General features: G+C 44.4%; 1 protein-coding gene across 9 annotated transcripts in view; it reads right to left on the bottom strand.

Moving 5' to 3' along the window:
* The window catches only part of ST3GAL3 (ST3 beta-galactoside alpha-2,3-sialyltransferase 3), a 179,128-nt gene that overhangs the window by 99,890 nt on the left and 61,741 nt on the right, over nucleotides 1-17,497 (bottom strand). For 4 of the 9 annotated variants that reach the window (XM_081818281.1, XM_081818288.1, XM_081818283.1 and 1 more), the window contains exon 3: nucleotides 12,855-12,902. The exons of 3 other annotated variants lie outside the window; for them this stretch is intronic. In XM_081818281.1, the coding sequence (XP_081674407.1) occupies nucleotides 12,855-12,902 (48 nt within the window). Of the gene's footprint in view, nucleotides 1-1,069; nucleotides 1,216-12,854; nucleotides 12,903-17,497 lie in introns of those variants that run through there. 2 more of the 9 variants (XM_081818287.1, XM_081818285.1) reach the window with 2 other exon arrangements.

Raw genomic sequence — 17,497 nt, 5'->3', positions numbered from 1 at the left:
TCTTTATATATTTATATATTTTTTAAACTTTTAATTTAATTTTAAGGTTATTTTTAGATTTTATTTATTTATTTGCCAGAGAGAGAGAGAGAGAGAGGGAGTGTGCACAAGCAGGGGTAGGGGCAGAGGCAGAGGGAGAAGCAGACTCCCCACTGAGCAGGGAGCCCGACATGGGACTCGATCCCAGGACCCTGGGATCATGACCTGAGCCGAAAGCAGACACTTAACTGACTGAGCCAGCCCGGCACCCTTAAGTTTTTTATTTTAACTCCAGTATAGCTAACATACAGTGCTGTATTAGTTTCAGATGAGCCTGGTCATTCTTGATTGGATGCCAGCCATGTGAATGTTACTTTGTTGGGTGCAGGATATTTGTGCATTCCTTAGTTATTTTTGAGATGCAGTTAAGTTACTTAAAAGTTTGATCCTTTCAAGGCTTGCTTTTAAGCTTTGTAGGGTTAAGATCAGAGCAAAGTGGACTTTAGTCTCAGTCTTCAGTCTGAGCTTTTCCTCTCCTGAGGTCCAGACTTGTATACCCAGCTGTCTGCTGGACATATCTGCTTCCTACAGACACCTGAAATTCAGGCTGCCCCATAGAGAGTTCTCTTTCACCACTCTCACACGTGCAGAACCTGGTTCTTCTCCTGTAGTCCCTGCCTTAATGAATGGTACCACTATTCATCCAGCTGCCGAGCTTGAAACCTGAGAGAATTCCTTGATTCCTATTTCCTTCTTATTTAATTACCATGTCCTTTTTTTTAAAAGTTTTTAAATTCCAGTTAGTTAACATACAGTGTAATATCAGTTTCAGGTGTACAATTTAGTGATTCAACACTTACATCACCGAGTGCTCAACACAACAAGCACACTCCTCAATCCCCGTCACCTATTTCCCCCATCCCCACCCACCTCCCCACTGATAACCGGTTTGTTCTCTGTAGTTAAGAGTCTGTTTCTTGGTTTGCCTCTCTCTCTCTTTTTTCCCCTTGGCTCATTTGTTTTGTTTCTTAAATTCCACACATAAAGGAAATCATATGGTATTTGTCTTTCTCTGACTTATTTCACTTACCATAACACTCTCTTGCTCCATCCACATCCTTGCAAATGGCAAGCTTTCATCCTTTTTATGGCTGAGTAGTATTCCATTGTATATATACCACGTCTTCTTTATCCATTCATCTGTTGATGGACACCTGGGCTATTTCCATAATTTGGCTATTGTAGATAATGCCGCTATAAACATTGGGGTGCATGAATTACCATGTTCTTTTAATTTCATCTTTTAAATGGATCTCAAACCCACTTACTTTTGTCCGTTTTTACTATCCTTGACTAAGAAGCCAGCTTCACCTCTCATTTGGATTACCTGCTTCCTGTCTTATCCCTCTCTAACAGATTCTTCCTGATGTGACCAGAGCTATCTTTCTATAGGACAAATATGGTCATGTCATATCTGCTTAATATGCCCCTCTCTGTCAAATAAATAAATAAAATCTTTAAAAAAAAATAACTGCCGGGGCGCCTGGGTGGCTCAGTTGTTAAGCGTCTGCCTTTGGCTCGGGTCATGATCCCAGGGTCCTGGGGTCCAGCCCCGCATCTGGCTCCCTGCTCGGCGGGAAGCCTGCTTCTCCCTCTCCCTCTCCCCCTGCTTGTGTTCCCTCTCTCCCTCTCTCTCTCTCTCTGTCAAATAAGTAAATAAAGGGGCGCCTGGGTGGCTCAGTCATTAAGCGTCTGCCTTCGGCTCAGGTCATGATCCCAGGGTCCTGGGATCGAGCCCTGCATCAGGCTCCCTGCTCCACGGGAAGCCTGCCTCTCCCTCTCCCACTCCCCCTGCTTGTGTTCCCTCTCTCGCTGTGTCTCTCTGTCAAATAAATAAATAATAAAATCTTAAAAAAAAATAAAAAATATTTTAAAAAAATAACTGCCGAAAACCTCTGAATGCCCTCTATTGTTCTAAGAACGAATCTCAGTCTCTTGGTTCATAAGGTCCATCAGGATCTGATCTATAGCAACCATTCCAACCTTACTCTTGGAATGCCTGCACCACCCCCACTCTGCCCCTGCCAAATTCTATGCTCTGGCCAGACTGAGCTACTTTATTTTCCTCCAAAGTATCTTTGACATCTCTAGGCCGGCCTTCATACATGCTTTTCCCTTCACTTAAAACATTATTCCCAACCCCTTTCCACATTGGGTTATTCTCTACACATTGCTCCTAAGTGACCCATGGTCACCTCAAACTCGAAATACTGCAAATCAGACTTATCTGCACCCTGTCCCCCAGCCCTATTTTTTGTTTTGTTTGCTAGTACCATTTACCATTCAGTCCTCCAAGAAAGACATGTTTGGTGCACCCTCTCTCATTTCTAAATACAGATCCTCCTCCCTACGTTGCGGTCACTGCTTTTCCTGGATGGGCACTGTTGCTCAGGCCGTGCGGCAAACTCTTCATCTGTCTGTACCTGTCCTCCCGGCCTCGCCTTCCGCCACTCCCCTTTGGGCAGCCTTTCTGCCTGAGAGCTACTGCAGACAATGTTTCCTCTATTTGCAATGCCCTCACTCACCCTGCTGACTTGGCAAACACCCACTCATCCTTCAAGATACAGTTGTCAAAGCAAAATCTAACAGGTACTTCAGCAGCACTACAGGGACCTTCTTGGCTTGGCCCTTACCTACCTTTCCATCTCCAACTGCACTGTCTTCCCCACTGTGCTCTCTGCTCAGGCCATTCCAGCCTTCTTTCCGTTCCTTGAATAAGCCACGAGCTGTTTCAATATAAGACTTTTTCTTAGAAGCAGTGTTTTTCTGTCTGAAATGTGTCCTCTTTACTTGGTTAATTCCCGCTTATCCTTTAGACCCTAGTGCAAATCTACTCTTTCAGAAGAGCATGCGTTGACCCTCCTGCCTAGGTTGTGCCCCCTCTTTCATGCTCCTCTAACACAGTGTTAGAGCATTAACAATCATTTGTCCTCTTGGCACTTCTGTCCTCCTTTGGAAACAAGCCCCTTGAATTTCTTTTAAGGAACTGCCCTTCTTCTCCTACAGGCAAGTGGTGAGACTGTCAACAGGATTTGCCTGCCCAGAGCAGAGGCACTTGACAAAAGCTAGGTTAGTTAGTTGGACTCTTTCCCTCTTAAGCGGAGTGGTGCCAGGGAGTAAAACAGGGTGCTGAAGGAATGGACTGTTTGTTGTAATCTAGATTCCTGGCACTGCCCTTCGTGTTCTTTCTGAGGGCCAGCTGTATGACATTTAATTTGGTTCTATGGGTACCCATGACCTTCCAGTAAATTCCTTTTTCTTTAAGTTAGCCGAGTTCAGTTTCTGTTGCTTGCAATTAAACAATCCTAACTATATATATATCTTGTATAGGGCCTGGCACAGAGGTTGGTATTCCATCAATGTGCTAAACAAATGGAAGAATGAAAGGAGTGACCAGATGACCAAGAGAGCCTAATGAGTAGCCCTAAGACCTGGATTCTCTGTGTCCTTCCACCCCTTGCTGCAGGGGGCACCAGGAACTGTGCACCAATGGTGGCAGCAGCTGAAGCTCCCTGTCACTAGCCCGGCCACCTTCTACAGCGCTCCCAGCCCACCCGGATGATTACGTCACAGTCACCTGCCCTGGCTCTTCTTAGGCACTCCTCCCCCATTTCCGTTCCTGGCTTTTACTTTGGGGTTCCCTTTTGAGGACTCCACATTTGCCCAGGCAATTCCCTCCTGTCATTTATAAAAGCCTAAAACTTAACTTTCACCACAAAGACTTCCTGAGGCTCCTGAGTGACTAACCCCATGTCCAGCGCAGCCAGAGATCGGACCTGACCAGCACTGCACTCTCACATTCAGAAGCTGGTTACTGGTGGTCTGATCTGTGCCCTGTTCCTCATGGAGTTCCCAGACTAGCAGGAAAGCTGAAGTCTAATCTTTAGGAAATGTAAACTAGAATAGAAAGCAACCAGGGAGGCAGAGGCATAACACTCTGGGACACAGGAGCAGAGTTTCTTACTATCAGGTGCGGGCAAGGCTGTAGATCCCAGAACATCTCACTGTATACAAATGTGTTTCTGAAGTTGCATGTGAATGCAGCTTAGACAACAGAAATGCTGTTGTGAGTGTACCGACTCTTCAGGGTTGATTTGCATCTGGGGAAGCTGGCAGTAAAGCCTGGGTCTCACCGGCTGTCCACTGATGCCAAATCTGTGGTAAGCACAGAAGACTCTGGGACTCGCAAATCAGCTGCGCACAACGTAGGCTGATGTGCATTTGCAGCACCCCCCCCCCCGGGCCTGAAGGTGCTCTCTCCTCAGGTGTCAAAGCAGCAAGCCCACAGCTATTCAGTGAAGGAGAAATGTTTAGTCTGGTGGTTTGGGCTTCCTGCCTTAGCTTCTGGACCTTAGCAAAGGTCAGCATTATAAAAATCCCTGACCAAAGAGCACACGTGTGTCCTCTGCCTGGCTCCAGGTGGGAAGTGGCATGGATAATGCAAATCTCTGCTCTTCTCCCACACCTGTACCACGTCAGACCCATGAATGCACGCAGTGCTTTTTCAGATGGCTACAGCCTTTGAAATTAACCATTAACTCTTCCACTGCCGTTCCAAAGGACCAAATCGGTGTTCTGAGCTCATGCAAACTCCTAGAAGGTTCAGACACTGGACATAAACAAAAGGGGACTATACACTAAAGTGTGTATGCACGTGGTGATGAAACCTCTCTCTGTAAGACAAAATTAACAAAATTACAAGGAGAAATATACGAGTCTCCTGTCATCATAATGGGAAACACAAGAACCACTGAAAAACCAGGCTCACAGAATCCGTGAGAATTCAAAAGACTTGAACAGAACAATTAATAAATTTGAACTGATATACAGAGTACCTTACGCCCAACAAGTGGAGAATGCACTTTCTTTTCAAGCATATATGGAACATTTATGAAAACTGACCACCTCTGAGGCATAAACCCTGATATAAAAAATTATGAACACTGAAATAAGCTCAAGCTTTTCACTTAAAAATTTGAAAATGCCTATTTGTGTTCAACATTTAATATATTCCATAATACTTTGTATTTCATTTTGTTCATAATTCTGTAAAGAAAATTATAAATGCTCTCACAATGCCCGATTTAGATAACCCTAAGTGCCCTCCTGTTTATTTTAGCATGGTGTACGAACAGAATCATTCTCAACCTCTGCTCTCACGTGTGAACAGCTGGGAACACCGCACTACATAGCGAGATCCTATTCTAGGGTGAAGGGAGACCTCCCCCAGCCAAGTATCCTACTCTAACCTCATCATTAGGCCACGGAGCCCCAGAATGGAATTTCTGGAACACAGGTGCACACCGTAAGCCAACTGTGCTACTGACATTTTTGGTCTCCAGTGACCCACTTCCCTTTTTCATTCTAAAGAACAACCACAAAATCCCATCAGCTGTCCCTATAATCCGCACAAAGTAGATGTTTAGTAACTAATGGCTGCTGATGACATCGGTGAACATTTCCCATGAAGAGGAACAGTTTGAAGAACACTGCTGGGGTATATAAAGTTTATGGGATAAAGATACGGATATGCACGCAAACCAGACAGACAGGACAGGCCAACAGGCAAGAAAACTCCAACCACATTAAGGAAGAAGCTCTGCAGCCAGATCTTCTCTAAAAGGGTCATCTTTGGCTCCAGTCTCTGAGCTATGATGAATTGCTAAGTGCAAAGGGCTGAGGGGTAAATGGAACAAGGACCTATCTTAACCGAAACAGGTCTCTCATTTCCGAAGGAATGGCACTGCACAGTCTCCAAAAACAGTCATAAGCTGTATTAAACAGAAGTAATATAGGTCATGGCTTGGGTGAAGGAGAAAGTTGGCAACAGTTGCAAATGGACTGTCAGACACAGCAGGCGAAGGGAGAAAGTGGGGAATGACTGTTTATCGAGCACCTACTGCGTATTCACACTACTCTCAGTACTTTTACCTACACTCTCTATTTAATCCTTAAGCCCCTACGGGGCAGGCACTGTCTCCATTCTACAGATGAGGGAACAGAGGCTTAGAGAGCAGAGAGAACATGTTCAAGATGCCCAACCAGTAAGTGGACCAGCTGAACCAACACAAGTCTGACTCTGAAGCTTCTTTTCTTTAAATTATGCCACGCTGACTCTCAGAGGCTACAAGAACTGCAGACCCACATATGAAGAGAGTAGCTGCTGGGAGGGCAATTATCTATTACCGCCACCCCTCTGCCCCAGGGTGATGGCAAAAGGCCCCAGCCAGGCCCCCACAGGAATCATGGGAGTCAGCAACAGCCCAGAGGGGCTGGCCAAAATGCAAACAGCTCCCACATCATCTCAAGTCAGGGAAATAAATCATAATGGAGGATCAATTAATCAAAGACAAACTAAAATAGGAAAAGCAATATTATAAAATAAACACAGAAAAATGCACTGACCTAGACTAAATTAAGTGACCCAGTAAAATAACTCAGAAGTTCACAAACTGAAATCCAATCTTAAATGGGTGCACACTGGTGTGGGGGAGGGGAGAGGCCTCGCAAGAAGCTCCTGGTAAGTTGTGGTCCCCTGTGACTTGGCTCCGTCCCAGCACAGCACAGCTCTTCTCCAGCGTGACACACCTGGGGCCAACGGAAAGTGGAACTTCACTGGGAGGCTGGAGCCCCAGCCCAGCCAGTGTGGCAAACGCGTCATGCCCCTATTTCTCCTCTGTCCTGGGAAAATAGCCATGCCCTGAGGAGGGCATGCAGGGAATTCAATTGTATTCTAGCAAGTGTGTCCAGACCATGCCAGGGCATCTTGCACGAAGCTGCAGGAGAATTTTGGCAGATGGCATGACAAAAGAGCAGTTGGGACAAGACATAGCAAAAGTGGCTCACTCTGCAGTTGGTATCTTAAACTTCATGGAGCTTACCACCTCGTAGGGCAGATAAGTACAAATAATTACCAAGCAATTATTATATAAAATAAGACAGAGTCGGGCACCTGGGTGGCTCAGTTGGTTAAGCGACTGCCTTCGGCTCAGGTCATGATTCTGGAGTCCCGGGATTGAGTCCCACATCGGGCTCCCTGCTCAGCGGGGGGTCGGCTTCTCCCTCTGACCCTTCCCCTCTCATGCTCTCTGTCTCCCATTCTCTCTCTCAGATAAATAAATAAAATCTTAAAAAAAAAAAAAATAAGACAGAGTCCCTGTCTCCAAAAAAAATTAATTTTCTTTTTTCCCAGCTGTAGGATTAACACATGCTATTTATTAACCATAAAATAAGTTTTTTTTCATTTGGATTTTTAAAGAATGAAGAATCATTTGAAATTCCCATTATCTAAAGTTAATTGCTATAAACATTTTGGTGAAAATCTTCCCAGAAATCTCTCTTTCCATAAATACATGTGTAAATGTGCATATATAAGTTTACTTACTCATGGCCTCAATATACATGCTCTTTGTTCCTGTTTTGCTCACTCAACAATATCCTCAATGTCTTCTGTGTCAATAAAAATAAAATTACATCATCATTTTAATTTTTTTATCTTTATTTTTTCAGTGCAAAAAAGGTAGTTTTATTAAGGCACAGACATAGGACCTGTGGGTAGGAAGAGCTGCACTGGGGTTGTCTACATCATCATTTTTAATGGCTATACAGTATTCCACCATATGCATGTGCCATTTTTTTATGTAATCCTTAAGTACCCATTGCGTGATGGACATCACCATTTCTATTTTTCTACTCTTCATTCAACAAATATTCACTGAGCACCTATTATATGCCAGCTACTGTTCTCTAAGTTCCAGGGACACAGTGATGAACAAGACAGGCAAGGTCCCTGGCCAAATTCTACTGGGAGAGACTGACAATAAGCAAGTAAACAGCAGATAATTTGAAGGAAGGATAAGTGCTAAGAAATAAAGACATACCTTTTTAGAGAAGGACTGGCTGTCAAGAGAATGGACTACTTTAGGTGCAGTGGTCCAAGAAGGCCTTCCTGCAGAGAGCATATCTGAACACAGACCTGGGATTGTCACAGGAAGCAGGAGTGAAGCATTCTAGGATGAAGAGACACTGAGCACAAAGGCCCTGACTCAGGAAGAGGCCTGGCCTATTCATGGACTCGCAGGAAGGCCAATGTGGCTTGAGGGCAGTGAGGGACAAAATGGACTAACACACAAGTGTTGAGATGATTCCAGAGAAACTGGAGTGGGAGCCGGCAAATTGGATTCTGTAGGTCATGGAGTTTGGATTTTATTTTAAGTGCACCATGAAGTCAATGGAGAGCTTTCAGCGGGAACAAGGTATGATCTGACTTACATTTTAAAAGATCACTCTGGCTACAGTGTGGAGAATGGACTACCAGGAGGTGACAAATAAGCAGAGACACCAGTAGATGTTTCCTTACCCAGGGGAGAGAAGATGGTACCTTGGACAGAGCTGCTAGAAAAAGGCTGGACAAGGACACACTGTGAATACAGAAAAAGTGAGAAAGGGAGAGAGGAGGGGCAACAATCAAAGTGGTTGCCAGGTCTGTGGCTTGAACACTTGGGGGGACGGGGACAAAAAAATGGGAGAGGGCGCCTGGGTGGCTCAGTCGTTAAGCGTCTGCCTTCGGCTCAGGTCATGATCCCAGGGTCCTGGGATCGAGCCCCGCATCGGACTCCCTGCTCCGCAGGAGGCCTGCTTCTCCCTCTCCCACTCCCCCTGCTGTGTTCCCTCTCTCGCTGTGTCTCTCTCTGTCAAATAAATAAATAAAATCTTTAAAAAAAAAAAATGGGAGAGGAACCACTTTGAGTGCACAGATCCCACACACATTCCATTAGATTTACATGTAAGTATTTTGGTTTGGAGAGGGGCTGCTGTTAATTTTTTTAAATTTTTAATTATTCATTGCTAGTATATAGAAATATAATTAATTTTTTATGTTTTGACCTTATATCCCATCATCTTGCTAAACTCAATTATTAGTTCTAGGAGGGTTTTTTTTGTAGATTCCTTGAGATTTTCTATGGAGGCATTCATGTCACCTACAAGAAGGGTCAGTTTTACTCCTTCCTTTCCAATCTGTATTCTCATTGTTCCTTTTTCTTGTCCTACTGCACTGGCTAGGACTTGCAGGAGTGGTTCCTGATCTCAGAGGGAGAGCAGTTTCTCACCATGAAGTATGCTGTTTGCTGTAGGTTGTTTGGAGATGCCTCATATCCAGTTGAAGAAGTTCCCTTCTAAGTTTACTGAGAGTTTTTATCAGGAGTAGATGTTGAATTTTTGTCAAATACTTTTTCTTCACCAGTTAACAGATAAACCCCACGTGGGCACCAAATCTGGGGAGATTTAGCCATTATTCCTTTGTATGTCTCTTCTGCACTGCACTATTCCTCTTCTTCTGGGTTCCAACAGCAGACAGTAACCTTCTGGTATTGCCCCACTCATCACTGAGGCTCTGCTCGACTTTTTAACTCTTTTTTCTTCGTTGTTCACACTGGATAATTCCTATTGCTTTCCTTTCAAGGTCATTGGTTCTTTCCTCTTTGTCTCTATTTTGATATTGAGTCCATTCAGTTGAGTTTTTAAAAATTTCAGTATTGTATTTTTTTTCCTTTATTTCCATTTGGTTCTTTTTTATCTTTTTTTTTAATATCTTTTTTTTGGGGGGAGAGGGCCTAACAGTTTCTATCTTTTTTGTTTTAACACTGTTTGCTCTTATTTTGCGGAACATTTTTATAATAGCTACTTAAAGTCATTGTCAGATTATTCCAACATCTGTGTTGAGATGTTCCTGGTTCTTCACATGATAAGTAGTTCTGGATTATACCTTGGATATTTTGAATATGAAGTTATGAAACTTTAGGTCTTATTTAAATCCAGTGGAGAGGGGCGCCTGGGTGGCTCAGTCAGTTAAGTGTCTGAGTCTTGATTTCAGCTCAGGTCATGATCTCAGGGTCCTGGGATCAAGCCCCGTGTCAGACTCTGCGCCTAGCAGGGAGTCTGCTTGAGGATTCTCTCCCTCTGCCCCTCCCCCTGCTCACACGCACCCCTCCCAAAATAAATAAATCTTTAAAAGTAAGTAAGTAAGTAAATAAATAAATCCAGTAGAGAATGTTGACATTTTTGTTCTACCAGACTCTCAACCAGGTTGGATTTAGGTGGCAAGTTCTGACCAGCCTTCCATGGGCTGTGGTTTCAATGTCACTTCCAGTTTCAAAGCCTACTCAGGTGTGTCCTCTGTGGGCGCCACCCACTGTCCAGTCTGGGACTCAGGCAGCGGTCTGTCTTTCAGATCAGTTCTCAAAGTCTTTGGTATGTTGGTTAGAATCCGACGCATGCATGCACAGCTCAGGGGTTAGCCCAGAAGGTTGTAAGTAACTTTCTGGAATCACTTTCCTGAATTCTTCCCTCTGTTTTCTCCTTGCACCTTCCAGTTCACTAGGCCTCCCCTTCTTGGTTCTCTGGCCTCAAAGCCGGGAACTCAGTTACCACATTCTGCCACACATTTCTCAAACTACTCAAATCCAACCAGCAGGAAGGCGGAGGGAAAAAAAGCAACCGATTTCACCCCACCCTCCTGGGATTACACGTCCTCTGATCAGAGAGGAAGGCTTCCCTCCTTCAGTTTTAGGTGCTTGAAGACCCCATGCTGCCACGGAAACCACCACCAGCACCACTACTGTGGGACTGCCTGGGGACTAAGGCCCAAGAGAACACAGGAGAAGACAACCCCTGGAAGACTTCCCCTCTGCCTGAGCCTTAGAGCCCCTTTCCCGCCCCAGAGCCCTAACTAGAGGTCTTCTGAAATTCCCTCTGGTTGTGCCCTGATGTGCATTGCTTGAGTCTAGGACATGGGACACCAGGGGAAAAATGAGAAATTCACTGACTGTGTGGCAGCACTCTTAATTCTAGTCTTCTTCCCCAATCTGTCTGCTACTATTGATATTTCAGAGTCCTCAAATAGCTGCTAAATGCACCTGTCCAGGCCTTTAGCTGCATCCAATGACAGAGATTCTTGTACATGTATCTTGTACACATATCCTGGTACATATAGAAGCATCCATTTATGTAGGGAATATATCCATGAGAGGAAAAGCCGGGTCATGAGGTATGCGTATATTCAAATTTTACTAGATACCACATGGTCTTTTTAAAGGGGTTGTAACCAGCTTACCCTCTGGCCAGTAGACTCAGAGCTTCCACTGTACCACATCATCACCAACACTGGAATAGCAAGCTTTTCAAGTTTTGCCATTTTAGTAGAGATGCGGTGGTATCTCCCTGTAATCCTGATTTGCCTTTCCCTAGGTAGCAATGCAAAATGCAATCGAACACCTTTTCATAAGTTTACTGGCCATCTGGATTTCCCCTTTTGTGAAGTGCCTACTTAGGCCTTTTTGCTTATTTCGATACTGGGTTGTTTCTTTATTCCTATTGATTTCTGTAGTTCTTCATTCTGGAAACATGCCCCTTGTTGGGTGGTTGGGTTATAAATATCTTTTTTGCAATCTGGATTGCTTTTATCACTCTCTTAATGGTGTCTTTTTGATTAATGAGGAGTTAACTTTAATGTAATAAAATTGATCAATCTTTTCCTATAAAAGTAGACACAACTTTTGTGTCTATTTAAAAACTTTCTCTCTGTCCACTCTCTCTTAAAGTGATCTGTCATGTCTCAGCATCTGGGTGGAGTACATCTCAAGCATACGAGGTATGAGAGAGCAAGATAACAAGGGAGACAGTATGAGCTGCAGAGGTGGACAGATCTGAGTGGCCCCAGACAGGTTACTTTACCCTTCAGAGCATCAGTTTCTTTCATCTACAATCAAAGATACACTATCCACCTTGCAAAACATGTCTGAAGCACCTACCACGGTGTTGGCACATAGGAAGCCCTTAGTAAACAGGCATAGCCATGACTGCATTCTCTGAACTCATCTTTTCCCTCATCCACAACTGCCTGAACCTCACAGCTGCTTTGTGAACATTCAAGGACAGCAAAATGGATTAACTGCCCTCAGCAGGCCAGGCAAGCCTCCCTGTTACTCACAAGCAGCACCCACCATTACAAGAACCACCATCTTCAACTAAAAATGCAGGCTTGATGCCCAGAGGTGCTCTTCTCACACAGTAAAGCCATCCTGGGGCTCCCACACCAACGTAATGGCAGCAAGTTGAAGACTCGAAGTGACGCCTCTTTCTGCTCACCGCCAACAGCACAGTGATGTGAAGCAGGGAGACTGCCTCCGACCTGGGAGAGCCAAGCTCCACCGAGCCGGAGGGATTTGGTGTCCAAGGAGTGGGCATGTCAGTCTGTGTGTCCTGTGCTGAGACACGGGGAAGAGAGGGCATCTGTGGCCCAGCACATGGGTTGGTACAAGTGCACAGTAAGTGCGCGTCCTGGGGCAGGGGTATATTTGAGCATATGGGGCGTGCGTGCAAACATGCAACAGTGCATGTTCTCAGGAAGCTGTCATACTCTCATCAGCCTGACACTTTGCTGGAGAGCCCTGATAATTATCTTCTTTAGCATCCCCAGAGCTTGGGGTCTCTCAATGCCTTCTGCCCCACTCTCTGGGCCAGGATATGTGCTCAGAAAACACATACCCTTTATATGGCCTGGAACACTCTGAATGAGGAGGGAGCATCTACCCAAACTCCTCCAGTGCCCACTTTTAAAGCAACTGGCAAAGTCTTCTGGATGTTGCACCCCCTTTCTAGACCATGAGTCCCCAGAAAAGCTTCTGAAGACTTTCCCACCATTCTGAGATATTCCACTGCCCTCCCCAGATACCCTCCCCGCAACCTCACCAGGCTCCACTTCAAATGTGGCCAAGTGCTGAGTGCTGAAAGGATAGAGAGGGAGGGATTGGTACCTGAGCCTAGTGTTTGTCCAGCGGAGTCAAAGGAAAGAACCACTGAATCTGCAACACAAGAGGACAAGTTCATTTCTTTCTCCTTCTTAGAGTTAAAAAAAAAAAACAAAAACCAAGTTCCCACCAACTCTGCCCAAACCCTCCCCCAAGGGAAAGTCAACTGGATCGGAACACTCAGCTGCACAGACAACATCCACAGGTCCATGCCCACCCACCCACTGGGCCAAGGAGGTCTTGCCGAGCCCAAGCCCGAGCCTTCTGCCACCGGGAAGAGGGCAGAGCAGGGCAGAGACAGGCCCCAAATTTTTCAGAGGCATTTCCTGCCAAATTAGGGGACATGCTTTTTTTCCCCCTTCTTAAAATGAAAATAAAATTAAAGCAATACAACAGAAAACTTCTCTCCTGCATCTGGTTAAAGGCACTAACATTTCCCTTTGACTTCTCCCTTTCTTTTCCTATTCATATACCCAACTGTTTATTATTTCTTCTCCCAAAGGGCTTAAAGTGGCCTACAGGAATTTACAGTACACACTGGAACTTAAAAATGAAGAAGTCAAGAAAGGAAGTATATAGTCAGGGGAATGTTAGTACACAAAATGCATGCCATGAGAACTGGAGGTAGAATCAAGAAGGCCGGAGCTCCCAAACCACCAAAGGAAAGGAGAAAATGAACAGTTACAAGATTTAGTGCCCACAGTGCATTCATTCATTCGACCATTCAGTAAATATTTATTGGGCATGATATTATACTATAACTTTGAGATACAGCAGCAAACAAAGAAGCACGGTCTCCTCACGGATCTCCCTGCCATCACTCTAAGAGACAAAAAAAGTTACCAAACAACAAAGCATCCAACTAAAAACTGACTAAGTAAAAAAGAGTGCTGTGAACATTCCAATTAAGAACCAGACCAAAAAAAAAAAAAAAAAGAACCAGACCAAGGGGGCACCTGGATGGCTCAGTCAGTGAAGCATCCGACTCTTGATCTCAGCTTAGATCTCGATCTCGGGGTCATGAGTTCGAGCCCTGCACTGGGCTCCATGCTGGGTGTGTAGCCTACTTAAAAAATAAAAAAAAAAACCAGACCTAGTTAGGAAAGGGAGTGGGTATTGTTTAGGGAAGGCTTCCCTAAAGAAGTGACACCTGAACTAAGAGCTGAAGGTAAGCAGGGGTTAAACCTAACAAGAATGGAATGAGCGTTCCAGGCAGAGAGATGGCCATGTGTGGAGACCTGAAGCTCGATGGAGTGGGATGCTTCTGAGTGACTAAAAGGCCAAAATATAAAAGCAAATACTAAACAGTCATCAGGAGGAAATTTCTCTTATGGGTCCCAACAATAAAAGGGGGATGCTGTATGATGTTGCAGACTGTAACTTCTACAGCATTTCTATAATAAGTGAGTGTGAATCTGGTATGGCTATTTCTTCCAACACAAGCTTGTACAAAATGATGGCATAAAGACAATGTATAGTTCAATAAAAATTATAAGGAACACCAAGATAATTTAAGGCCCAAGACAACCCCGGATACCCCGGACTCCAAAGGCTCACTCACCACCAAGGAAAGCCAGCTGGATGCATATAGGACCAGGGTCTACAGCCCCACTCCCACCCCAGCATTATCCTTCGGATCTCAGGTTGATGTCATTTTCTCTTATCGCACAATGAAATCCAACCCAATAGTTACCTTAACTGTAAGTAACATCTGTCCCCACTGCTGGACTATCAGATCCATAAAGGCAGACACTGTACCTGCTTGATCCCCTGCTCCATTATCTGCAGAATGACTGGCACTCAATAGCCATTTGCTGAATAACAGTGCCTAGAGAAATGAATGGACCACAGATCTTTTTTTTTTTTAAAGATTTTACCTATTTATTTGACAGAGACATAGTGAGAGAGGGAACACAAGCAGGGGGTAGTGGGAGAGGGAGAAGCAGGCTTCCTGCTGAGCAGGGAGCCCGATGCAGGGCTCGATCCCAGGACCCCGGGACTATGACCTGAGCCGAAGGCAGACACTTAACAACTGAGCCACCCAGGCACCCCACAGATCCTTTTTGATAAGGATCCAGAGGCAGATAGTCTATACTGCCAGTTAAGGGCAGATACATATGCTTTGAAACCCACCAAGGAGATGACAGGGTTGATGTCTTTTTACAAAAATGTAGAAGCCCAGGAAGGACACTTGGCTGATCTGATAGGTAACCATCCTACCTCTGTGAGATAAAACCAATGTCTGACTCTTACAAATTCTACTTCTTTATCAACATTTCACACATCTGTCTTCTCTCAATGCTACTGTCCTTCCAGAAGAGAACCCCTTATTTCTCTCTTTTTTAAAAGAGCTTTATTGAGGTATAATTTACATACTATAAAATTCACTCATTTTAAATGTGCAATTCAATGATTTTTTTAGAGAATTTACAGAGCTGTGCAACTATCACCACATGCAATTTTTCGACATTTCCATCACTCCGAAAAGATCCCTCCATGCCCATTTACAGTCCCGACCCGTTCCCACCTCCAGCCCCAGGCAACCACTGATTCACTTATGTCTCTATAAATTTGCCTGAGCCACCCAGGCACCCCAATCATCCCCTCTTCCTGACGCCTTCCCTGGTCAGTTCTGCTCACCCTCTTCTTCAGGACATCACTATAATATTATTATGTTATTTCTCATAATGCCTGGTTACTTCTTTTCCTCTTATTAAGCATTTGAAGTTCCCTGAGGACAAGAAACGTGTATTCATTCTGAGGCGATGATGCCTCACTCAGTGACTGACGCACAGAAAGTGGTCAATGTGTTTCTTCAACAAAGGAATAAACCAGTAAATGTCCTTGCTTGCTTTCAAAGGTGATGTGACCTAAGTGGTATTTCAGAAGCTGGGGGAAAAAAAATCCATTCTGCATATAGATTCTCATTCGATTTAAGTCAACCTAACTGTCCCTCAACAGTGAAGCTTCAGGGGTTCAGGTGTGGCCTCCTCCTAGGAAAATAAAGGCATGTACACAAATCAGCGTAAGGGGAATAAGAAAAGCGGCCTCGAAGCTTCTAGGTTAGAGGCTGCAGCCACCTGGAGAAGATTAGGACCAGCCTCCTGAGGAGCTTGCTGCCCACATGAGCAACAATAAAAACAGCATCTCGAATTTTTATTGCAGTTGACAAGTACCGTTCCAAGTGCAATTTACCTTCTTTGTACTCTCAAGCAGTCTTGAAATAATCTCTTTTAAACTTCTCAATATAAACCAAGAAGAAAGGCTTAAAATTAAGTGAAAGACTAACTAAAACTTAATGAGCCTAAAAGCAGCAAGATGAAATGCTAACAGTGGCTGTCTCTGGGTGAAAGAATTATAGGTAACGTTTCTACTCTGTGTTTTTGCAAAATTTGTATAGTGAACATGTATTACTTATAGTATCATCATAATAATAATTTTTAAAAAACTAAAAAAAAAAAAAGAACTCTCTAATCCACCTGTAGGATTTTAACCTCTAACTCACTAGTACCAACGCAAAAGGATGGAAGGTTCTTGATTGCCTTCATTTTTCACTGTACATGCCAAAAAGCTGTTCAGCTTTTTCCTGTAGTTACTGAGGTCATCCTTTTATTTCATGCCATTGAAATATATCTCAGCTACATCAATTCCTGAAAAGACTAGGCTTTTTTTTTTTTTAAAGATTTTATTTATTTATTTGACAGAGAGAGACACAGCGAGAGAAGGAACACAAGCAGGGGGAGTGGGAGAGGGAGAAGCAGGCTTCCCGCGGAGCAGGGAGCCTGATGTGGGGCTCAATCCCAGGACCCTGGGATCATGACCTGAGCAGAAGGCAGACGCTTAACGACTGAGCCACCCAGGCACCCCAAGACTGGGCTTTTTAAAATTCTTCTTCTTCTTCTCTTCCCTCTCCCCACTCCCACCCCACCGTACCCCACCCCCCGCCAATTATCAAATGTCAATTATGTGCCAGGCCCTGTGCCAGATACTAGAGGCAGGGGGCCGAATAAGAGCCAAGGAAGACGGACAAGTTAATTGACAACTAAAATAAAAATAAAGTGGACAGGCGTACGTAAAGAGTAAGCAGGAAGCAGATGAGCGCCTTACTGGAAAGAAAAAGTCAGGGTCTTCACAGATGTTACTTCCAGTGGTAGTGGACGGCTCCCAAGAGCACGAGTCTGTACTGCTGAAGATGTGAGTGACAGGGTGGAAATTTCAGGAGGAAGTCAGTGACATATTCATGTTTTGCGTAAGCTTTGATGGATTTTGCTTTGAGCATTAAAGGCACAGACTTGAGAATCAGTTTGGTCATTCGTTATTTGTGTTTATTCTAAAGGATGTAAGATCATTTTAGTCATAAACCACTGTGACGGCTGAAGCGAAAATTCGGTATTCAACAAATCAAGAAGTTTGTTTTGCAAGAAACAGAGCAAGAATATCCAGGCTTCTCCCTGTCTGGCTAACAAATATGTCATTTTTATTTCGAGCAGCCCAGGCTCCAGCTGTTCCTGCTCCCAGGCCAGAGGCAGCCATGTGGCACGCTACACAAGTGACCAAACAGAATTCCAGACCAAGGTACAACAGAGCATTGCTGTGCACAACTTTGTTCAAGGAGGAAACCTAGAATTTACTGGAAATCTTTTATTAGG

This window comes from Leptonychotes weddellii, chromosome 4, assembly GCF_054177405.1.
Source record: "Leptonychotes weddellii isolate Sample4059 chromosome 4, ASM5417740v2, whole genome shotgun sequence".
NCBI lineage: Eukaryota > Metazoa > Chordata > Mammalia > Carnivora > Phocidae > Leptonychotes > Leptonychotes weddellii.
The sequence above is the reverse complement of the archived record's forward strand: the minus strand, read 5'-3'. Positions and strand labels throughout refer to the sequence as shown.